The following is a 25,114-nucleotide window of genomic DNA, read 5'->3' as shown; positions in this document are numbered from 1 at the left end:
AATTATTTCATGACAGCTTTAGTTATAGTACTTGTTTTATCATGAAATAAAAGATGGTTTTAGGAGCCTTTTATTGTTGGAAAGACAATTGTATCAAACTAGTACAAATTAGATTTTTGTCTTTATAAAGGTGAGCAAACCCATGAGCAGTTTTTAAATTGATGTGTTCTAGTCTAGAAATGAACAAATTCTGTTTGAGGGTTAAAGAAGCTATTATTTTGTCCTTTATGCTGACAGCTTCATTACAGATTGGCCTACTGTTGGCATTAAAAAAAATGTTTGGCTCCTTATGATCTTTGTGCATGCAACTATAATATTAATGCAGCACCATAGCACTGTTCATTAAGAAATGACTTTAAATGAGGTTGAAGCGTGTAAATTTGGAAAGATACAGATGTTAAATGCAGTCGTTTCTCTTTGTGTACAGCTGTATGGCTAATAATTTCCAAGTGGCTAAAGCTCTTGTTAGCAGGAGTGCTGGTGTGTTAAGAATGGCTCTATAAATAACTTTAAGAACTGAAGTTGAAGGTGCTTCTTTTAAAGACTATTGTTAACTAAACATTATTGCCAAACAGATGGAAAGCATTCACCAGCCTGATGTTTTTAGGTCTAATTATATTATCACCAGCCCTGTACGGCTCAGTTGAAGAGGTGTATCCAGAGGCCAATTTATAATCATTTAGCCAACACCTGTTTGGGAGAAATTGACAGTCAAAGGGCAGATTTTAAAAAAATCACATATGTTCTTGTGTTTATTGCCTCAATGTGAACATTGTCTAGTTGCAAACAAACTTGGTAGGAGAAGAAAGTAAATGTAAACAAAGCAGCATTTCCCAGCCATGTTTATCCATCTTAATTTGGCCTTTTTATCTGATCTGCTTCATGCTTCATGGCTAAGTGAGACCTGCAAAGAGCTATCATTCCTGATTTATATAGGTATATTCTGTTTAGTCAATGAAGAGGCTTTTGGTAGCAAAAAGAAGTTCTTTCCTTTGATTATACAGCTTCCATATCTTTTACCTAGTAAGATCTTTTCTATTTTGTGTAGATGTATCTTATTCAAACAGGATTGGCTTCTTGGTGAGTGACTTACAAGAGTCCCACCTGATATAAACACAAATGAGACTTAAAGAACACTAAATGTCTTCACAGATTCAACAGATGCTCAGTGAGCCCTCCTTTGTAGAGAAAGGGCCATTTTGCCTCCTTTTGCACTCATGATATGCTAATTTAAATCTCAGGGTTCCAGTTCTATGAATGTGTTCCCATCCCTTGGCGGTTCAAGATTTGTTGAATATAGCTCAGAGGGCAATTACGGGGAGAACAGGTCTATCCTGTCTGAAAATAATAAAAATCCAAACCTCTTTTTGAACTGATGATCCCGCCAACTCTTTCATTTTAATATTCTTTCCTCTTCTGACATAACTTCACTATTGAAAGATTTATATGTGTCGCCTCCGTTTTCTTATCACCCATTATTAACTCAGGGCAGTCTGGCTTCTATCCTCAGCAGTTCACTGCATAATACAATATTGAAAGTTACCAATGACTTCCTAACTGCCTTACCCAGTGATCATTTCCCAGTCCTCATTCTTCATGGTTTCTCTTTGTTGTTTGGCACTGATGATTACTCTCATCTTAAACATTCTTTCTCTGACATCCAAACCATTATATTTTCCCTTTGTACTTTTCTCCCTATGGTTTTGATTGTTGTTGTCTTATCCACCCACAATATTCCAACTATGTATAATTTTCAAAATTCAGACATAAATAGGGTAGCTTAGCAGTTAAAGAGGAAGAACTCTAGAGCCAGACTAGCCAGGTTTAATTTCACCTCTACCACTTCTTAGCTTTGTGAACATGGACAAGTTAATACTTTTTTGTTTGTTTCCTCATCTGTAAAATTGGTTAATAAAAGATACCTACATCTTTGAATTGTTGAGGGCATTGTATGGTCTAACTCTTTGAAGCCCAGCACAGTGCGTAGTATAAAGGAAGCATTTTAGTGGGATACATTTGCACGTCTTCAGCTTTTATCTTTATACAGAGTGCTCAAATATAAATCTTTAGCTCCTGACTTATTTTCTAAGCTTCCCATTATCTCCATCTACCTTCTAGACTTTTAGACTTGAATTCACTAACCATGTTTATTGAACATTTGCCATGTGAGAACAATGTTATGTGACAGAAGAAATACATTTTTTGTTTTCTATTTTCTATTGCTGTCATAACAAATTACTACATTTAGCAGCCTAAAACAACTGAAGTTATTACCTCAAAGTTCTGTAGGTCTGGGGTCTGGCACAGGTCTCACTGGGCTAATATCAAGGTGCTAGCAATGCTGCATTTCTTACCGGAGACTCTGGGGAAGAATCCACTTCCAAGCGTATTCAGGTTGTTGGCTGAATTCTGTTCTTTGCACAGTTTCAGGACTGAACTCTATATTTCTTTGCTGGCTGTCAGCCAAGGGCTGGTCTTTGCTCCTAGAAGTTGCCTGTGTTCCTGCTCAGGCTTGCTATGAGCTTCCAGAAGCCTCTCTCCAGTTCTTGTATGTGATTCTCTCAGAGCCAGCAACAGTGTGTCCCTTTCATACTTCACATCTCTCTGACTTCCCTTTCTGCCACTTCTTGTCTGTGCTTTTCATTTATTCTGGTAGGAGACAGTTCTCTGCTTTTAAGGGTTCGTGTGATTTGATGGAGCCCACCCAGATAATCCAGGGTAATCTTTCTATTTTCAGGTCTGTATGTTAATTACATCTGCAAAGTCCTTTCTGCAAGGAACATAACATATTCACAGATTCTGGAGATTCTTAGGGTATGAACATCTTTGGGAGCCATTATTCTTCCTATGGTATGCTCATGAAGAGCTTGAAGTCTAATTGGGAGATAAAACCAAGTTGAAGGGTTAGAGATACTACAGTAGAAATTGCTACTGTATAAAATGGGAGAACAAAAAGAAAGAATGTATTCAGTGTTACTGAGAGTGACATTTGTGCGAATATGGAAATATGAGTACTTGTTTAATAAATGGCTGGGGGAACATTTCAGGGAGAAGAAATAGTAGTGATATCAATGCTAACAACTGGCTGTACTTGTGTAAGATTATCTCACAGAAATGCTCACAAGTGCTAGATACTGTTATTATCTACTGTTATAGGTTCTACACATGAAGCTATGTTTTCATATGTAGAATAGGAATGGTAAAATTATCTCATTGTGTTGAAAGGATTAATGTTGATGACATACGATGAAAGCATAGCACATAGTAAACACTTACAACATGATAGATGAGAGAGAGTAGAGGGTGGGTAAGAGAAGTGCTTAGGAGGTAGAATTGATTTCACTTGGTCCATGGTTCCGAAGGTAGGAGGCAGGAGAGAGTTCACAGTGACTTACGGAGCTCTTTGGTTTGGTGGCTTGTATGGAGTGTGGTATTACAATACTGTAGAAGGAAGAGCAGGGTTTTTATGGTTTTGTTTTTGGTGAGGGCAGGGTTTGGGGAAGAGGAAGATAGGATTTCATGAGGTACCTGTGGGACCATTCTCTTGAAATTAAATGGAAATTTAAATAATATAGGATAGGCCAAACACTCAGAAGAAAGGTCAAAGATGAAGCTGTTACTATTTCTTTAAATTCATCATGTCTAAAATGGAATTTACCATCTTCTCAAACTGGTTCCCATCTTTTCTGTTTCTTAATCACCATTCTTTTATTTTCTCAAGCTTAACATGTTTTTTTCATCCTTAACTCCTGTCTCTCCTTACCCAGTGGTAGGCTGCTGAATGTTTGACATTCAGCTTTCTGGAGGCAGGAGAAAGCCTCATTTGCAGTATTTGCTGATTTCTTTGGTGCAAATCCTTCCATCATGGCCAAATTCAGGCTATGGCTGCTTTTGTTCTACAATGGCAGAGTTGAAAACCTGCAACAGAGATTGCATGGTCCTGCAAAGCCTGCAATATTTACTATCTGGCCAACCTGTGCTATAGTATTTCCACAATAATAAAAATTTAATAGGGTAGGATAGTTCCCTACCTCTGATCACTCCTTCTATCCATCAAGATAGGGGTTGGGAGTGGGTAGTTCAAGGGAGCAATGTGTGACGTCGTGAAGGATTATGGAGTCCATTTTATGGACTTAGGCTTTTTCCTCTCAGAGAGATGAGAAGAGTGACATGTTCTCACTTGTATTTTAAAAAGAAAACCCTGGCTGCTGATTTGAAGGTAGACCACAGGGCAGCAAAGATGGAAGCAGGGAGATCAGTTGGGAGGCTGTTCTAGGTAAGAGTTGGTCTTTGCTTAGATCAGGGTAGTAGCTGTAAGTGGTGAGGTGAGTTCAGGTACTGGGTACAGTGTGAAGATAGAGCTGACAGGGTTTGCTGATGGTAAAAAGAGGAGTTATGGGTGAGTCCAGGGAGGAGAAGGAGTACCAAAAGGATGCCGTAGGCTGTAGCCCGAGTTATTGAGATTAACTTACAGCAAGTTGCTACCTAAGGGGTTTTAGGAAGAAAACTGAGACTTCAGCAATTTTTTTTTTTTTTACCACTTCCTCTTAACCATACATGTTCCACGAGGAAAAATTCTTTGTCTACACTAATATTTCCTTTACTTTTAAGAAATACATTTTAAAATAAATCTAGGAAACATAGTGATGTTTCTAAAATGTGGCAGTTTTAGAAAAGGAAACTATAATAAAACCCATTTTGGATAAGATTGTTTTGATCTTGTGATTGGTGACTTTTAAAAAAAATCTATTCAGAAATTAACAATTTTTGGGGAGCCGATTCCAACCTCTTCTCCCAAAACCCTTAAAGTTTTTAGTTTCCAAAAGTTGAGTTAATCTCTCATTGTATTGTAAATAAAGTATTACTCATGTCTTTTATGTAGGTTTTACTTGTAATGGACACAAGGACAGAACAGACATTCATTTTAAAAGTAAGTAGAATTTGTATGTTTAATGAGTTAATTTTATTTCAAATTATGCTTCTGAAAGAAAAAACATTTAATATTTTTCCCCCCTGGGTATTTGAATGTTCCTTGTGTTGTTGGTGATCTGTATTTCTTTTCTTCCTTTTCCTTTCCTTTCTTTCTTTTTTACTTTTCCTTTTCTTTTCTCTTTTTTTTTCCTTTCTTGACAGGGTCTCACTCTGTTGCCCAGGCTAGAGTGCAGTGGCATTATCATAGCTCACTGTGACCTCAAACTCCTGGGCTCAAGTGATCCTCCTGCCTCAGCCTCCCAAGTAGCTGGGACTACAGGCGTGCGCCACCATACCCTGCTAACTTTTGTATTTTTTGTAGAGATGGGGTCTCACTATATTGCTTAGGCTGGTCTTGAACTCCTGGGCTCAAGCTGTCCTCCCACTTTGGCCTCCCAAACTGTTAGAATTACAGGCATGAGGCATTATGCCCAGCCATGTATTTATTTTCCTTTCTGTCCTTTCATCACAGTTGATAAATATTCAATAGCATATATTTTAAAAAAGTTTTATGTTATAGAGTATGGAGGAATGATTTGGCAAAATTGAAGAATCATTTCATGCTGTTTAAATGTGTGGTCTGTAGTTTAAATACATCCCAGATACATTTTGTATAGTTTGTGAAGACCACACACAATCTCACCTTCGATTATGACTACAGTTCTTAAGAGCTGAAATTTTGCTTTAAAAAGTCTTTGTTACAAGGTATTTGAGAAAGTGTTATCTACATCCCTGGCCCTCTTTTTGATCTAAATTCAATTTTGATTTTATATATAACTCAATTTATAGCTAAATGACTAAGGAGAGAAAAAAAACCCTCAAATCTGTGATTTTGAAATTGTATTTGGAGTGGATTGTGATAGTATATATTCTAAAAATATCCTAATTTAAGCGTTTCCACAGCATTCAGAAGATGAATTGATAAGTTTTATATTTCTATTTCTGATACTTTTGCTGTTAAGGCGTGGCAGCAGGACACATCGACACATACAGAAACATACTTCTTTTTGTGAATAATACATTGACATTTCCCCTGTTTTAAAAACCAGGGTGTGACACCAGAAAATGCACAAACCTTGTTTCTTATAAGAAGATTTAATAATCTTTGTACTTTTAAAAAAATTACCTGGTTAATCTAGGAACACTTTTTGTGTCTCCGGAATTTGGTCTCACAGCTACTGCTTTAAAGATACATATAAGTAAAATAAAACTTAAGAAAAGGTCATAGAGAAATAACTGTGTGTCATGCTGATGACTTAGTTTGAGAGCATCTCTAATAAAAACACTGACCCACGTAATTGATTTTAATGGCAGCTTTGTGGCATCTTCCGTTCTCTGGATTCAGGCCAGATGCCATCAGCAGAGCCTCCAGGGACGGAGGGGCACAGAGCAGCAGATGAGTGGTTTCTCTGAAGCCCAGAGTAACTCGGATAGATTAGTTTGGTTGATAAACACAGAGCACAGCAGGCTCCAAAGGCAACTGAGGATACAACTGACCTTTTTGTTCTCTGTCAGGGTCTAAGGAAAAGCAGTGAATACAGCAGGAACAGAAAGACCATCATCCCCCGCTGTGTGCCCAACATGGTGTGTCTGCACAAGTACATCATCTCTGAGGAGTCGGTGTTCCTTGTGCTGCAGCATGCAGAAGGTTGGTTTATGGTTTAGATTGTTTACAGAGTGAGGAATGTCGCCTCCTTAGCTTTTCAGTTTCTATAATGTCCTTCTTCCTTTTGTCATTTCATGAGCAGATAAAATACATGAGACAAATGTAAGCAACTGTTGCTCTGCTCTGCTCTACTTCCCCACTTTGAATTGTGAGGGAAAACGAAAACCCAGGTGAACAGTAGATTTCATTTGAACTATAGTCCCCTTCTTAGATATACTTCCCTATTTACTTTCTCATAGAATTTATCTAATATAAGAGAACTTTAATGTGAATGCATGCTAAGAGAGTTAGGCTTTATTTTAGGGATATTTTGTTCTCTTGTTCCCTGCTAAAAAGATACATTTGTGTTAGATGACTAAAATGAAAAGCATCCCCTGAAGAATTAATTAATTACCTCCTTTTTTTAGAAGGCAAGGGTGTTTGTTTAACATTTGACATTACCTAGTTATTCTGATCTGAGTTTTTATGAATACAGCCATTGGCATCACATATGGGTACAAAGCAGAGGAACAGTGCTGTGCCTTCAAACTATTTATGAAATTTCATCTCTTAGTAGAAAGAACAGGTGGCAAAAAAAATACTATGTTTTGATTTGTATGTGCCCTTTAACACCTGAATTTAAATAAATAGCCTTTTATTTAGAATGACTGAATAAAGCATATAAATATAAATTCACTTAACAAATATTGCCTTTTGGCTTTTAAGAAATGTTCTTAAAATAGTAAAAAAAAATTAAGTATTTTTCATATTTCATGAAGGCATTATTTTTATATTACTGGGAATAAAGAACTATTGTGCTTTACTAATAGGCATAACATTTGAATTTAATACATTTTCCCAGGAAAAAGAGTTATTGCTTTCTGGAATGAGGTCTCTTATGATAACTAATGCAAGATTTTTGACGGGGGCAATAAACTATTAATATTGTTTATTATGAAGTACAGCACAAGATAGCTACAGATGGAGGGAAGACCTCCATATGCAGTATTTAATAGGAAATTCAGAAGGGGCTCCATGGTCTCTCAGGTATTAAGAGAGTTAATTGCGTGTGTGAATTGGATAACTAATTCACCTTTGTTCAGACATTATAGACAGCTTTTATCTGAGGATACCAGTGCATTACAGACATTATTGAATTAGAGGTCATGTCATCTGATAGCGAAATACAGCCACCTCTGGTGTGGAACAAAATAACTTGCGTAGTAATAATCCATAATAATTTAGAACAAGGTCAGTAGGATGAATGTAATTATAGTCAATATTCTATTACCCAGTGTGGATTATTCATGTTGGAGATTATGTATGGCAGATTTTCAATCCTAGCTTACCTCTGTTACTTGTAGCTTCATCTTCCTCTTTCTCCTCTTCCTTCTCCAAATCATTCTTCAATTTTTCTTCTGCCGTCTTCTCACCTTCCCTTATACCTCTTAAAAGCTAAGTCTTAAAGTCATAGATGCGTGACTCAGTTTTTCCAGTTTTAGATCATCTTTACCAAGTCTCTTTTCCTTTACCATCGACCACACCTGACTTTGAATGGTCACATGACCATAGAATTTGTCTCTTTTGACCATTCGTTTCAGGTGTCTATTGTTTAGTTTTAAGAAGGTTTTATAATACATGACAGTGAATTATAGTGCAAATAGAAGCTCTGGATTTATTTAATATTTGACAAATTTATTGAGCATGTACTATATATTAGGCTCTTTTTTAGGTGAACAAGACAGGAAAGGAGCCTGCCCTTCTGAAACTTCAATTCTCATTGTGGAGAGTCAAACAGAAAAATAAAGAGCAAGGGAACATTGGACAATAATGGGGATTATACTGATCTTTAATGCAGGGAGTTCTAATAGAGAACAACTGGGGGGCTATTTTAGGTAGTCAAGGGAGCCCTCTCTGAAAGGATTTCTCAAGAGCAAAAGGAATAACCATTTGATTGTAAGGTACAGGCATAGGGATTAGTGTAAAAACAAATGTGGAATGTTTGATGAACAAGAAAGGAACCATTTGGTTGGAGTATAGTAGGTGAGGGTAACAGTGGTATATGAGGCTATTGGAGAAGCAGGCTGGAACCTTGTAAGGCAGGGTAAGAAGGACTTTGGGATTCAGATGCACTGGGAAACTGTTAGACTCTTAGAGAGTGACAGGTTCTGATTTACATTGTAAAATGGTCATTTATTGACAGCTTACTAGGGCACAGGTATAGTTCTAATGAGGCAGTGAATAAAACAGAAGACTTTGCCTACATAGAGCTTACATTACCTTTCAGAGGCAGCACAGACAATAAGCAAATACACAGTAAATGGATGTCAGATGGAGATAAATGGTATAAAGAAAAATTAAGGGAAGGGGGAAGGGGATGTTAAAACAGTGGTGGTGGGGGTTGCTATTTTATATACAGTGATCACCTTATTGACAAGGGACATTTGGCCAGAGACTGGAAGGATGCCTTGAGAAGAGAGGGCCCAGAGGCAAGAGTGTGCTTGGTGTGCAAAGAATAGCAAGGTCAGAGTGGCTAGAGCGGAATGGGTAGAGTGGCAGGAAGTGAGCTTAGAGCAGTGAGGAGGCAGGAAGATCCTATATGGTGTCATAGGCCACTTCAAGAACTTGACTTTTATTCTGAATGAGATAGGAAGTCATTGGGGTATGTTGAGCAATGGAGTGATAAGATAGGGATTATGCTGACTGCTTTGTGGAAAATAGCCCTATTAATTGGTGTTTAAAGTGTTTCTGGTACTTGTACATATGTATCTTTGTGCATTTTTATTTTCTTTTGTGATTTGAAAGTTATTTGTAGGACAGATTTCTTGAAATAGAGTTGCTGGGTCAAAAGATGATTTCAATCACTGTTATAGCAATATTTTATCATACATAATAAATTTAAGTTCTAATTTTGGCCAAGCAAATTAACAAATTTACTTTGTGATCTTGTAGAAAACCAAAAGATTAAAATCTGATGAGTGGCAAAGAGAGAGTTTTAATGAATTCTTTATTTTCATAGCTTAAAATGGTCTAATATCTGCAATTTTGTGTGCTTTAAAAGAGCTTAGAAAAGTGTCATTTATATTCTTAACATGTTAAATATTATAAATTTTAGGTATTTTTTTCTATTTATGTTTTATGATTTAGCAAAATGAAATTATTAGTACTTATAGACCCTTTTCCTTGAAAAGAATTTTAAAAATTTGTAAAAATGTTATCTTTTTATAACTCAGTTTAATAAATATTTAATACCTGTTTTATTAATACATACTAGATAGAATACTCTGCCTGTATTTATTAAGACCTTGCAGTCTGGTAAAGGAGATAATAAAAGCATAAAAGTAATATTAATGTGAAATAGTGTCATAAATGTCATAAGAGGGATGAAGTAATATAGAGGATTCAGAGAAGATATGAATTGTATCTAGCGAAGAGATGCAAAAAAGTGAGTAAAAAAGAACAGATTCTGAAGAACCTTCAAGAATGGGTAGGATTTTGACAAGCAGATATTGGGGACACTAGTAGGAAAAAAATTCTGATTGTAGTGTGAGGAAGAGCCCAGCATGGGTTCTATATGGGGAAATCCAATGAGTAAGGGAAGAAGACCAAATCATGGGTTGATACTCTGTGTTACCGAGGAGTTCAAATGCCTGTGTGAAGTTGGTGCATGATTCAGTAGATGGAGGGGATTTGAATTCTTGAGTGGAGAAGTGATGCAGTACGATCTGTACTAAAACGGAAGCTTAATTGAGCAGCAATTAGTATGATAGAGTGATACAGGAAGGACTTAAAGTAAGGATCCAGTTGTAGCTATAGCATTATCTCAGAAGGCACAGAGTAGTTAAAGTAATTAAAAGAAGAGAATGGCTGGGAGAAACATTATAGGTAGAGCCTATAGGACTTGGAAACTTGTCAAATGTAGGAAGAGCAAGAAAGAGGAAAAAAATCCATGTTTGGTCCAAAGCTTTTGTGCCAGAGTGACTCAGAAGTCAGAAAGAGGAAACGATTTGGAGGACAAAAATAAAGAATTTAAGCTCATTGAATTTTAGACTTCAGTAGCTCATCCAGGTAAAATTGGCCTAAGAATGAATGAAACTTTTCTTAGAACTTTATTAGCTACTGTTTGTTTCCAGTCACTGGAACTTGACAGATACAGACACTGTTTAGTTTGTGACGGCACACCTCATTCTGAGGAGTCAGCATCTGATTTAGCAAGCATTGATGAATGCCTGTCGTGTCCAACACAACATATAGGCAGTAGACATGCAAAGATGAAAAAGACTTGGTCCTTTCCCCCAAAGGAGTCATCGTCTAGGAGAACTGAAAACCACACAAGTCATTTTATTTGGATTGCATACGAGACTCTCAGCTTCAGGTACAGGCAGTATTGTTACAGTGCCACAATATAGGTATTTGTGGTAAGAGGAGTGTGTTGTCAAAAGACTAAATAATATGGACTTAATGCATAGTTCCTTTTGTGAGTTAGTGACTTTCAAAGCCATATACAGTATGAATCTTTAAACTTCAGTTTGAATATGGGAAATGTGAAACACTGAGTAATCTACAGAGGACAGAAAGTATTAGCTAACAAAAAAAAAAAATGAGAGGGAAAAAATTAAACATCATAATGTCCTATACTACTATCAGAATGGAGAACACTATTAAATAGACCACTGCTAGAAAGAGTTGTATGAAAATCCCAGGATTAATATTATGACAGTTACTCTTTATTGAGCTTTTATTCTATGCTAGGCAGACTCTTAGGTACTTTGTGTATTTATCAAATTACTTGAAATGAAATAAAATGTAAAGTAGAAAGAGATTTTGGGGAGACTTCCATTGACTTTTTTACACATGCATTGGCAGTCAGTGATTTTTTGATCAAGATTTAGCTGCCCTTGGTATATGATGTTTAATAACATTTAAAAATATGCTGGGAAAAACTGCCTTCATACGAGTAGGGTGATTTGTTTTTAATACATTATTCTTAATTTTCTATTTTTGGAAGCTACAGTTAATATCTTCACAAAGTATACTCCTGCAGTTACTGTTTTTGAGATTTCTAGACCAAATTTAATTCTTTCTTGTAATATTGTTTGTAGTCAGTGTAGCTGTGGTGAGTTTTTGATACTTAACTGTAGTTTTTTTAATGAAAAGATTCTTTTTTTTTTTTTTTTTTGAGACAGAGTCTCGCTCTGTTGCCCAGGCTAGAGTGAGTGCCATGGCATCAGCCTAGCTCACAGCAACCTCAAACTCCTGGGCTCAAGCGATCCTCCTGCCTCAGCCTCCCGAGTAGCTGGGACTACAGGCATGCACCACCATGCCCGGCTAATTTTTTCTATATATATTTTTAGCTGTCCATATAATTTCTTTCTATTTTTAGTAGAGGTGGGGTCTCGCTCTTGCTCAGGCTGGTCTCGAACTCCTGAGCTCAAACGATCCGCCCACCTCGGCCTCCCAGAGTGCTAGGATTACAGGCGTGAGCCACCGCGCCCGGCCTGAAAAGATTCTAATTAGCAAAAGGGATTGAAGTTTTAATGGTTAAAATAAAACAAAAGAAAAATAGGGTAAACTAATAATGACCATAGCAAGTATTGCTGCTAAAACACTGGATCATTTCACATTTATTTGATTTCCATGATTTACATGAAAATGATTTTTATGATTTTAGTTTAATAATTTTAGTTTAGTTTTATATAGATATATATCAAAATATAAATCAGTTAGTATAACTTGTCTCATTAATGGCTGCCCAATTAATCTTCCTCAGTAGTTCTACTTGATCTTAAAGAACACATTAGATGTATAGGGGAGGGTCATGAAATGGGAAGAGTACTATTACTATATCATTTATAAGGACATAATTACATGCCAGATGCCAAATTTTCCTTCCAGTCCTGGACTGGGCATTTTTAAAATGGAGAAGTAATACTGTTGTTTCTTTCCCCCACTGTAGTTTACAGCTTTAAATAAATAAACTGTCGTTTATAGCATATTTATGTATTTCCACTTGACCAAGGGGCCATGCTTGAAAAAATGATTATATAAACAGATCAGAACGTAATCCAGTGTTTCTAAGACTAAATATTTAAATTTAAAGCAGACTTTAGCTATAGAATTTTATATTTAATTCCCCTTCAAAGGAAGAAATAGGCTGTCACTTTAAAAATAGTTACTATCAGCAGCTATGCTTGAAACCATACTCAGTCACTAATAACAAAAAGGCATTTTGTTAAATATGCTTGTCTTGATATGGCACTTGATATTAATGTGTTTCATTGACTTGTTTTTGATCGGTTATTAGAATCTTTTTTTGTTTTTCAAATGTCTCAAGTAACTATTAATTTGAGGATCTTATATATTTTTTTTTTTGGTTATATTTGTTCATAGGTGGCAAGCTCTGGTCATATATCAGTAAATTTTTGAACAGAAGTCCTGAAGAAAGCTTTGAAATCAAGGAAATGAAAAAATCTACACTTAGTAAAGTTCACCTGCAACAGCCAACTTCAAGTCTTCAGGACAGCAGCAGCTTTGATTCCAGAGGAAGCGATGGTGCAAGCATGCTTAAAGTTCTGCCTTTGAAGACTAGTCTTACTCCAAGTTCTCAAGATGATAGCAACCAGGAAGATGATGGCCAAGACAGCTCTCCAAAGTGGCCAGATTCTGGTTCAAGTTCAGAAGAAGAATGCACTACTAGTTATTTAACGTTATGCAATGAATATGGACAAGAAAAGATTGAGCCAGGGTCTTTGAGTGAGGAGCCCTTCATGAAGCCTGAAGGGAACGGTGTTGATACCAAAGCTATTAAAAGCTTCCCAGCATACCTTGTTGCCGACAGTGACAGCACCAGCATTCAGTCAAGAGCTCACGAGCTGAAGTTCTTCCCTAGAGATGATGACCCAGAAGCAGTTAGTTCTCCAAGAACATCAGATTCCCTCAGTAGATCCAAAAACAGCCCCATGGAATTTTTTAGGATAGACAGTAAGGATAGCACAAGTGAACTCCTGGGACTTGATTTTGGAGAAAAATTGTATAGTCTAAAATCAGAACCTTTAAAACCATTCTTTACTCTTCCAGATGGAGACCGCACTTCGAAGAGTTTTAATACCAGTGAAAGCATGGTACAGTTTAAAGCTCAGGATACCATTAGCAGGGGCTCAGATGACTCAGTGCCAGTTATTTCATTTAAAGACGCTGCTTTTGATGATGTCGGTGGTACTGATGAAGGCAGACCTGATCTTCTTGTAAATTTACCTGGTGAATTGGAGCCAACAAAAGAAGCTGCAGGAATGGGACCTACTAAGTTTACACAGACTAATATAGGCATAATAGAAAGTAAACTATTGGAAGCCCCCGATGTTTTATGCCTCAGTCTTAGTACTGAACAATGCCAAGCACATGAAGAGAAAGGCACAGAGGAATTGAGTGATCCCTCTAGGCCCAAATCTCATAGTATAACAGAGAAACACTATGCACGGGAGGATCTTGGGACGTTATTTGTAGCAGCCCTTGATCATAGTAGTTCAGGAGACATGTCTTTGTTACACGGCTCAGATCCTAAGTTTCAAGGACTTGGAGTGGTTGAGTCGGCAGTAACTACAAACAACACCGAAGAAAGCTTATTCCATATTTCTAGTCCACTCTCAGGTGCTAATGAATATATTGCAAACACAGACACTTTAAAAACAGAAGAAGTATTGCTGTTTACAGATCAAACTGATGATTTAGCTAAAGAGGAACCGACTTCTTTATTCCAGAGAGACTCTGAGTCTAAGGGAGAAAGTGGGTTAGCGCTAGAAGGAGACAAGGAAATACATCAGATTTTTGAGGACCTTGATAAAAAATTAGCACTAAACTCCAGGTTTTACATCCCAGAGGGCTGCATTCAAAGATGGGCAGCTGAAATGGTGGTAGCCCTTGATGCTTTACATAGAGAGGGAATTGTGTGCCGCGATTTGAACCCAAACAACATCTTATTGAATGATAGAGGTCAGGAACTTTTGCAAATGCATTTCTTTTTATTCGCTGTTGCTTCCAATTAACTGAGTAGGCGTTTTATCTTGTAATTAGTATCTTCATTTCCTGTCTGTAGCTTCATTATCAGTGCAGCAAATTCACCCCCAGTAATAGCTTCTAGTACTTAATGATGCCATTATTCTTAATGATACTGTTTTTAGCTACAAAAGGAGTAATTACAGTTCACTTCTGCAGAAAATGGAAGAGAAAAATGTTTTGATTTCTCCTGTCGTTTTGTTTTTAGGACACATTCAGCTAACGTATTTTAGCAGGTGGAGTGAGGTTGAAGATTCCTGTGACAGCGATGCCATAGAGAGAATGTACTGTGCCCCAGGTTAGAGCAATCTCCTAAAATGTTTCATGTGAAAAAGTGGTTGAGCAGCTCTCATTTCTTTATAGAAGTTGTATTTTTCACTAGCAGTTTACATATGCGTTGTATTTGGTTATCTGTTTAACCCTTCAAAAAAGAAACCATCGGGCTAAAACCATTAAATAATCCATAGGTATATATGTGTACGTATATGTTGTGTGTGTGTATTAATTGCTGTTGTTAAATGGGTTTATATAATACTTCATGTAGAACTGGCAATGAATTCTTAGAAATGGCTTAACTTCTTAGTGTTTAGAAGGACCCTTACCTTTACCCTGACTCTCTTTAGATGGATGAATTTTATTAGGATATAAGAAGTAGTTGAGTAAAAGGGTGGTAACATTCTTAAGGCCAAAAACGGATAAAATGGGTTTTTTAAAAAATGCAATGTGATTTTAGTGATGAGCCAACCTGGCATTTTAGAACAAATTTTTAAGAGTTTTTTTTCTATGTTTGAGGAAATTTAGAAAGCATGTTGTTCTTGTTTTAAATTAGCCTATTCAGCCAAATATTTGACACAACAGGTTTCTCTTGCCCTTACTGTATTGTCTTTATTTTTTAAAAATGAAAGATTTGTATCTGAGGGTGTTAGATCCTTTGCTGACAAATTATAGGTAGCTTAAGCCTAGGAATTGCATTTGAGTTAGTTTCTCTCTGTCATCAGTGCAAAATGGGACTGTATTTGAATCCAAAGTTTGTTCACCTTTTGCCTAGCCTTTGCCTCTTTGGATGGCCAAAGTCACCCCACTGGCCTTCAAAGGAGTTTCAAGCTGATTATGTTGACGTGATCTGCTTCAATGTTGATCAATATTGTATTTAATGCTTACTAGCTAACCAGTGTATTGATGCTAACCTTGTTTCTCTGCATAATAGGAAATGATTATAATTAGGATTGAAAGAGCTATATTGTTTTTAGTTATAATCTTCATTGTTAAGAATTATTTCAATATTGGAGAATAGCAAAAAAATTTAACCTACAAAACAAATATCCTAAAACTTTCCTGAAAACAACTATTTGGGTTTTCTTTTCTTTCCTCCTTCCCTCAAATTAGAACTGTTTGATTTTGTCGTTTCTTAGAGACAATAGAGCACACTTACATTTTTTTTGTTTTTTTCAAATAGGTAATGTGATGCTGTGTTTTGAAACCATATTGGTGAGATTTAGTTAATGGGATAACAAAAAAATTTTATAGTTACCTGATTTTTTTTAATAGATCACCTCCCTCCACTTTCTAGTTTGACAAGAAATACCATTTTAGGTACCAATGTCCATAAATATGTTTGTTAATTATAATGAATTTAGAGCTTTTAAGAACAAAATTAAATCTGGGAGTTCTTTTGAGTGAAGCCTGTTATATCCTAAAGTGAAGTGGAGTGTAACCCGCACAACGAAACCAAATGTTTATGGGGCGTTGTTTAGTGTTTATAACTGGCTCCTTATTTCCTATTTTTATTGTTACTTTCTTATTGAAAACTATCTGTAAGTCTATACTTTGGCATTCTAGCAGATTATTTTTCTTTATTCTCAAGCTCAGTCATGTTACTTTAATATCCATAACATATTGGCATCCTGAGAGCTTTAATATATGTGCAATAAAACCATACTACATTCATCAACAGATGCATACTTTCAATCTCGTGTAATGAAATACTGAATTTAATACAGATTAGTTTCCAAGTTCTAGTTTTAAAGCCTTTTCCCAGAAATTATAATTCTCTTAGTTCACCGGCAGGTGGCAGTCTACCATTAATAGATTTTTGCTGTCCTCTCCCAGGTTGTCCTTCACTGGCTTTTGAAAAAAGCTATAGTCTGAAGAGGTGCTTTGTTGTAATTATTTGCATAAAGGAATTGCACTTTCAAGCTTTGTGAGTAGCAAAAGTGTTTTAGTATTATAGCATGCTTTGCACAATATGGAAAGTCTCTTCATTCTTTGGGCCTATTAGTTTTAGCAACAAGATAAAACAAAACCAGTAATGGCCTTCACTGAAAAGTAATGCTGATGTTCTAATTTAAATGATCTTAAACCTTGAGTTAAGTCTATGTGCTCCTGCCCCTCACTTACAACACAAGGGGAAATGAAGCAAAAATTTGTAGATTGCTGTTTGTCTCAAAACTAAATAACAATGCTACTGGCAAAAACTATAGGTAGGCTTTCCTCTCTTCTCAAAGGCTAGGAGCAATGATAATATGTTATTATTTTGACGTTTAAAAATCACAAATCAATAAATACATGGGGGCATAGAGCACTTAGCCACCTTTGGATCCACCCTTAGAAACACTAAGAGTTGAAATAATTCCCCTCTCATGTGCTTCCTACCCTCTCACTTCCCAACTCTGTCCTTAGCATTATTGTCCAAGTAACCTAAAGCATGTTAAGCAGCTGATGTTTGGTTAGAAAGTAAAGTTGTCACAAGATTATGATGAGAACAATTCACTTCTGTTTAAACAGCATGCAACCTCTACCCCTACCACTCCACCCTCCTGGGAATCCTTATCACATATTTGTCCTGAAAACATTATCCACCTGCCCTGTACTTTATAATATCAGCAATGTATCTTTTTATCTTGTGGATGATGTGCCTTTATATTTTGAGAAAAATTTCCAGTAACAGATTCGATTTACATGGACAGAAACTTGAGCAAATGCCAGGCTAGCAGGGGGGCCATTATTCTGCTCTATAAATAAGTTTAAAAAAGAAAAAACACACACACAGAAACCTGTGAATCAACATGTTTTGGTCTAATTGAGGGGAAAAGCAAGACAGATAAATTTTGAAATGCAAATGATCACCTTCTGTTATTTAAGTATAGTTTCTGCCAACTTTGCGATCTTAGATTTTAAAAAGTCATAGTTATTTCAACGATGTATCCTCCTGAGGATGTCCAATATTCACAAGTTTCTACAACAAAACCGAGAACTTTTAAAAAAAAAAGTTGCTACTTTTTTATATTAAAGAAAACAATTCCAACAACAAAAAGACAAAAACCATGGAGCTTTCTCTGTCTACATCTGTGAAAAAGCCAGCGCATAAATGGCTGCAGCTGCAGACCCATCAAGAGGGTCTTGAGAATACGAATTCACTGATCAAACCCAGCCCCGTTTTCAAAGTAGAAGCCATTCCTTTTAGGTTCACTTTGTATCTTTAGATTATCTAGGATGATTCTCTAGAAAGGTTTTATTTTAAATAAACATCATTCATGGTAAATGGGTTCCTTTCATACCACAGAAACACAGAATGGAGTTCAGGAAGGAAAAAAGCAAAGAAATAGTCCCCTAAGTAGGAATAGATTGTATAGCATGACAATATAAATACAGCACTGTCTAGTTTCCACACTAGGAGACTTTTGGATACTTTATTAGGAGACTTTTAGACAGGTTCTTCTATTTTTTGTCATGAGAGATTACAGAATAAAAACTGGGGTAAATTGATTATTCTTCTTCAGAGGACTTCCTTGTGGTTACTCTGATTTTATTTCCATTTGTACACGTACGTAGGCACAAACGTTTTTAGCCAAAGGATGTTATGTGTTTTGTCATTTGAAATATTATCATAATATAGAATAAATTTTGTTACAGTGTAGTGTTTTAAGTATAAAGGAAACATAAAATGTCAAGAAAGTATGTATATTTTTCTTTTCCTGCTACTATTTTTTTCTTGACTCTCATCAAAAAGCAGCTAGAAAATAGAAACTATACTACTAAACATAACATACAAAAAAGCTATATTTGGAAGTTTTATATGCAATCTGAGACAAGTGAGTAAAATTATTTACGTGTTAGTTATTATGCTAATGTAGTCACTTAAGTTTCCCATTCTAGTTTTAAACAAGGTGGTATGATTATACTATCAGTATGTGTCCTTCACTTTTATTTTCCATCCCCTTATGAACCTTTAATTTTAAATGCTTGAAATTTATTAATACAGTGATATTTCTCATTAAATACTTCTCAGACTTGAGAATTTATAGGTGGATATGTGTGTAAATTGAAGGAGTCCAAAATGCTTTTCACTGCAGCCCAATCTCCACGCTCCCAGATGTCAAATGACAGCTTTGCTTCCTCTCTTAGGCGATTTCACACTTGGAAACAGCTCACAGCTGACGGTGAAAAGTGAAACATAGAAAAATCATGCTGAAAACTATCTGCAAAATTCAGTTTTAGAGCATGACATTATTTACTACCATCCTTTGCTCTTCTAGCCTGACTTTATCAAATAATCCATGAATATATTTTGGGGGGGTAGTCTCCCCTACCCTTCTCCATAAACATGCTTTCCACTTGATTTGTTTCTTTTTAGGGATGGTACTCGCTCTGTGTGATAGTTATATATTTGATAATTAAAACTAGGTCTTAGACCATGGGTGGCTTAAAATAAAATATTTTGAGATCATCAGAAGTTTAAGATTTAGTAGATGGAAGAAAACTACCAAACCTGGATTTTTGTCCCATATCAGGACTGGTTGCTTGACCTCAGGCAATTTATTTAAGTCTCTCTAGGCCTCAGTTTAAGAGTAGTAAAGTAGATTTGTTGAGTATAAACAAAATCACAGATGTCAAATCATCTTGACACCCTTCTTATACAAAATTTAGTCAAAATTCACGTTTATCTTATGAAGGCAGGAATTTTTTCCTCCAAGAATAAATATTGATTTTTCATCTAACATTAGTAGGGTTAAAAGAATGATTTCATTTGGAAGACTTTATAGGTATATACTTTCATTCATTTATAAAGTTTGTACATAAAGTGTATAATGTGGAAATGAGGGATTTATGGAAAATATTTTCATTTAGAGGAATGAAGTCAAGACAGCTTTTGAGTGTGGTAAAAGTTGAATATCAAGATTCTCAACAAAAAAAAATTGTTCCAAGAAGAAAAAAATTATTTGGATATGAGAATTTATGGGTCCTGGGTAATTTCAGCAAACATGAGAAATCTAATTTTAGGAATGTGAATTTGATAGAGAAAGCAAGTAAGTATAGATGTATATTTTGAAATAATCATGGCATAATTAGGAAATACGGCTATAGCCCTGGTGTCATCTCCCCCCGCCCCAAAGGAAAAAGAAGAAAAAGGCAAAAGAGAACTGTAGAAATAATTTAAAAAGAGTAAAATGCTTGTGGTTAATATTTAAATACTGTGTTTCAAACAGTAACTCTTTGTTTGATTTACCCTTAAGCAAAACTTCAGTAGTAGCTCTCTTGGACATAGTAGATGTTTTAATGTTTTCCTTGAATGATTAGCAAATATGTTTAATCCTTTGCCTTTAGTTCTTACTGTCATAAAAACCAAATCTATTTCTTGTTCAGGAGGAATCCGTAAATTTTTCAATTTGTCATAGAATAGTGAGCGTTTTACGCTGAGGAAAATCTTCTGATGTACTTTACCTCTGTATACCGATGAAGCTTTTGACAAAGTATAGAATATAAGCAAAAAAGACTTCCAGTCTATACAAGTTTCACCTTATCTAGGCAAGGCCCTTTTGATTCTAAAGATATTGAAGGGTTGCTATAGGAGGATTTGAGGGTCTGGAAGCCTGGGATTCATCCCTAGGTAGGATATATCCTGGAGCCCTCACAAATACCCTAACCATGGGCCAGTCACCTCCACATCTGGGTTGAGGTCACTCCGCATTGAAACAGACCCATCCTGAAATCATGTATCTCATATCAGGCCAGAATGTGATTTGTCTATAGTGGTAAGAATGAGACAAAGTAACAGCGAAGAGTTCAATCCCAGTTACTTGGCATCTTAGTGAATGATACATTAGCACATAACAAGAGAAGAAATTCTTCAGCTGTTAGAACTAGAGAATTTATAAGCGTGAATGAATGAATGATGTTTTGATACAGAAGAGGTAACGTATGGTATCTCTATAGATTTTATAATACCACCTTGTATCTGGGCTGGGGGGTTTACCTCAAGCTTTAGATCATTAAAAGTAAGTTAATTTGAACCTTTTATTTACTCCAAACCTTTTTCTTGATGATCTTGGGCAAATTTCTTTTTCAGAAGAGGAACATGAGACTAGAGACATGTAGTTTTAAGTAATAGCTGCAGTGTAATGCTGCTTCTTTTTTATGTCTAAATTGATTTTTGGCAACTATTCAGTAATTGGCCTCACCACTGCATTATTATAAAGAAGAAGGTGAACTTTCTTTTGCCGCTGATATTTAACAAAGAAGATATAATGCTGAGCCTTTAAACATTATGTATCAGAGCAATTGGCTAGCTACCTTGATCAAATCATCAGTTTCCATACCCTGTAAAATCTTGTCAATTTGAATCTCCATGAAGTAACCAGGACTTACTCCTTCTAAGCAAATCTTACAAACACCTCCTTCAAATAAATGTGTAAAAGTACTAAGATTTTGAAAAATTAATGATGATAAAGCAAGTAGGATTCCTGAAGCTCCTTTAATAGCAGTGCATGTAGCTCTCTGTTTGCCTAACATGGTAACAGAGTGCAAAGAGAGAGAGAAAACTGTGCCTGTCGTTCCCGCAATTTTCAGTTAGCCTTTTTCTCATCAATCAACTTTAATGGCTTTGGTTGGGTAACACTGTGACACCCGATGGCTATTCAGAATGGAGTTGTTGTGATATGATCAATGGAAAATGGAGCATGCTGTTGGTTTTTTTCCTCTAAAAATGCAGGGTGAGAGTGTAAGCAAGATTGTATAGAGCTCAGAATTATAATTATAATCAGTCAAGCAGAAGTCATATGGTAGTTACCCGTTTCTTATTTTATCTCACAAGAAAATGGTATAGTAATGATACCTATAAACTCCCTCGAACAAGTAATTCTTGGCTCTGGAGTGCTGAATCAAGTGAAATCAAGGAATTTTGACCCAAGTTGTGCAGATAATTGCAGGAAAGCTTAGAACATGGTTGCCAGATCACCACGACAACAAAAAGTTCAGAGCTGGGGAGCAGGAGAAAAGCAGAATCAGGTATTTGCCAAGCCTAGCCTGAACTAGCTGAGTGTAGTCTGTACTCTTGTCCAGTTCCCCACAATACAACAGGCCCGGGGGTTCAGATAATTGAATTACCGGAAAACCAACTGAATTCATAATGAGGTAGTGGTAGGGAGCGAGGCTGAGAGACAGATGAGCCAAGAAAGTGAATTGTGTGCAAGGTAGAGCGGCACCACACCCCCGTCACCTGGTCACCTGGTCACCTGGCGGCTGGGGGAAGAGGAGAGCCCCAGCTGTTGCAGACCTCTCTCTGGAAAGTGCCAGTCTCCGTCACTGGTCTTCTCTGGATAATACGCTCACTAATTAGAGTAATGTGACTCCAGGAACTTTCAAACAGTTCATATACCCTGCTCGACCAATACGGCGTTTGAATAAGCAATTGAGTACAATATTGGAGGACTTTATGGAATATAGCATGGATAATTGGGCAGCCAATGTTTTCTGAAATAGTATAAAATAAGAAAAAAGGAGCAAAATGCCCATTTAAAAGGGTGGGCTAGGAAATGAAAATTCCAGGCTCGTTAGTCTGTTACCTGGGAATTAAGATCTTCTGCCTTAGAGACGTTATGAGACCATAGGCAAGTAAGGTTCTTCTGTCTGACTGACTTCTTTCAAATATAGGTTCCTGTGAACAGTTGTGCACCTTTAGGCTTTTAAACTTTAAACTGTTAAACTTTGATAATTTAGTTTATAGATATTAGAGGAGGATTTCCAACCTGGAATTAAAATGAAATTTTGTTCTCATAATTGATATGGCTTTTAGTTTTCTTTCAGTTGTAATATTTTGTCTTGTTTGTGGAAACTGTATTTATTTTTTTTATTTATGAGACAGGGTCCCACTCTGTCACCGGAGCTAGAGTACACTGGCGTCATCATATCTCACTGCAATATCATACTCCTGGGCTCAAGCGATGCTCCTGCCTCAGCCTCCAGAGTAGCTGGGACTACAGATGCGTGCCACGATGCCTGGCTAATTTTTCTATTTTTAGTAGAGACGGGGTCTCACTCTTGCTCAGGCTGATCTCGAACTCCTGAGCTCAATCGATCCTCCTGCCTCGGCCTCCCAGAGTGCTAGGGTTACAGGAGTGAGCCATGGCACCTGGCCTTGTTTTTGGAAACTTTAAGAAAAAATTTACATGTGTCTAAAATAGTACACTGGGGAAAGCTAGGTAGTGTAGTTGTCCCACAATGCACTTGAATGGATTTGTTTTTGATAACTTTTAAAATATATTTCCAGCTTATACTAATGATCTCACCAGACCACCAGCTAGATATTACAGCCAGTTTACAAATTTGTATCACATTTTATGTAATTAAGTAGCTAGATTCCTAAAGTTGAACAGGGGCAGAGGAAACCTGGATTTATTTCCCCATCCTGTCTTTTTTCTGCCCCCAGGATTTTTCAGCTTGCTTTTCTTAGCATAGCCCATGTTAGTAAACTGTGGCTCCCAGACAGGCACTGTGCGCTGCATAGGGAGCCTGAGAAGGTGTCCCCTCTACCACCTGAATTTAACCACTGTCACCTCCTGCCTGGAATACTGACTAACCTCCATTCTCACCCTGTAATCTGAGGATTACAGCTGAGGATGCTTTAGATCAGTGGTCCCCAGCCTTTTTGGCACCAGGGACTGGTTTCATGGAAGACAATTTTTTCTACTGAAAGGGGATAGGGGGATGCTCGGGTGGGCTGGGATGGTTTCTGGATGATTCAAGCACATTACATTCATTGTGTACTTTGTTATTATTACATTGTAATATATAATGAAATAATTATACAACTCCCCATCATGCAGAATCTAATGTGGCCACTGATCGGACAGGAGGTGGAGCTCAGGCGAAGGGGAGTGGCTGTAAAGACAGATACAGCTTCACTGGTTCACCTGGTCACCTCCTGCTGTGCAGCTGGTTCCTAACAGGCTAGGGTCCAGTACTGGGCAGTGGCCTGGGGGTGTTGGGGACCACAGCTTTAGGTAACATTGTAAACTTTCTAGCCTACAACTTATAAAAATGCAAAAGGACTTGATGTAGATCTGTGTGCTCAATGAAACTTAAACTAATGCGATGAGGACTTTGTAGGTGCTTTGAATGCTTTGAGTGGACAGTGCTACAAAATACAAGATTGATATATTTATACAACAAATATTTATTAAGTGCCTCCTGTGTCCCAGGCACTGTGCCTAGGAGCCAGAAATAAAAGACATAATTGGTAAAATATTGACAGTTACTTCTGAAGATTTATATAAAAAAATTTACCCAAACAGAAGACATATACAGTTGGTTAACTAGGATGTTAAAAGACCTTTATAGGTGAATAGTTGTATTTATAGAATGGTAATTTCCTGAGCTAACAAAAGACATGCTTAGCTGGTCTCTTCCCACAGTTTAGTTCCATATATTATTGGATACAAAAAAATGCTTTCTTCTGTGTTTCTTTCTCTTTGCTCTTTAGTCATCAGCTGTAGTGGAAGACTAATGCTCAGCCCCTGCATAGAAAATCTTTATACACAGCAAGAGCTGGTGAGAGAAATTGACTAGGATTTTGTAATTCTAGTCCCTTTCAATTAGCAACAGATGCTGCAGGGAAAGATTGTCTGTGTAGGAACACGGTACTAATGTTTCTGTGTCCTAGCTGACATGGAACGCTCATTGCAAAAGAAAGATGTTCTTTTCCTTGGTCCAAGTGTGTCACTATGACAGATCAGAATTTTTTTTTAACCTTTCTCTACTCCTGTCAAGTCCATTAATGAAGTCTGGCTCTCTTGGAAGAAGGTTAACAAATTCTTCACCAATTGTACCAGCATTTGAAATCTCATTGAACACTTGAAGAATTTATAGAAAATTTAGACATTCCAGCTTTCTTCCTGATACTATGAAAGTGTACATGGTGCTTAATTTTAAGGTTTATAAGAATTTGCCTTGTTCTTAAATTCCTCTATTCACCAAAGATCTCTCTTTGATTCTAAAAGTTAATATATTTTTGTTACTTGTGTTTCCCCTGACCCTCCAAAATAGAGATTTGGAATCAGCCTTAAGGTCAAGTTTAAAGTCAAATTTTTTTTTATTGCTTTGGAGGAAAAAAAGAAAAGAAAAGAAAAGAAAACAACCCTGTGGCATTATCTATTTCTCCTGCCCTAGTAT

At 36.6% G+C, this 25,114-nt stretch overlaps 1 protein-coding gene across 4 annotated transcripts in view; it reads left to right on the top strand.

Annotated features, from left to right (window-relative positions):
* The window catches only part of RPS6KC1 (ribosomal protein S6 kinase C1), a 124,352-nt gene that overhangs the window by 82,795 nt on the left and 16,443 nt on the right, over nucleotides 1-25,114 (top strand). For all 4 annotated transcript variants that reach the window (XM_069459345.1, XM_069459347.1, XM_069459346.1 and 1 more), the window contains 4 exons: nucleotides 4,883-4,930; nucleotides 6,487-6,619; nucleotides 13,007-14,605; nucleotides 14,877-14,966. In XM_069459345.1, the coding sequence (XP_069315446.1) occupies nucleotides 4,883-4,930; nucleotides 6,487-6,619; nucleotides 13,007-14,605; nucleotides 14,877-14,966 (1,870 nt within the window). The remainder of the gene's footprint in view (nucleotides 1-4,882; nucleotides 4,931-6,486; nucleotides 6,620-13,006; nucleotides 14,606-14,876; nucleotides 14,967-25,114) is intronic.

The sequence above is a fragment of the Eulemur rufifrons genome, chromosome 27 (assembly GCF_041146395.1).
Source record: "Eulemur rufifrons isolate Redbay chromosome 27, OSU_ERuf_1, whole genome shotgun sequence".
Classification (NCBI taxonomy): Eukaryota; Metazoa; Chordata; class Mammalia; order Primates; family Lemuridae; genus Eulemur; species Eulemur rufifrons.
The sequence above is the reverse complement of the archived record's forward strand: the minus strand, read 5'-3'. Positions and strand labels throughout refer to the sequence as shown.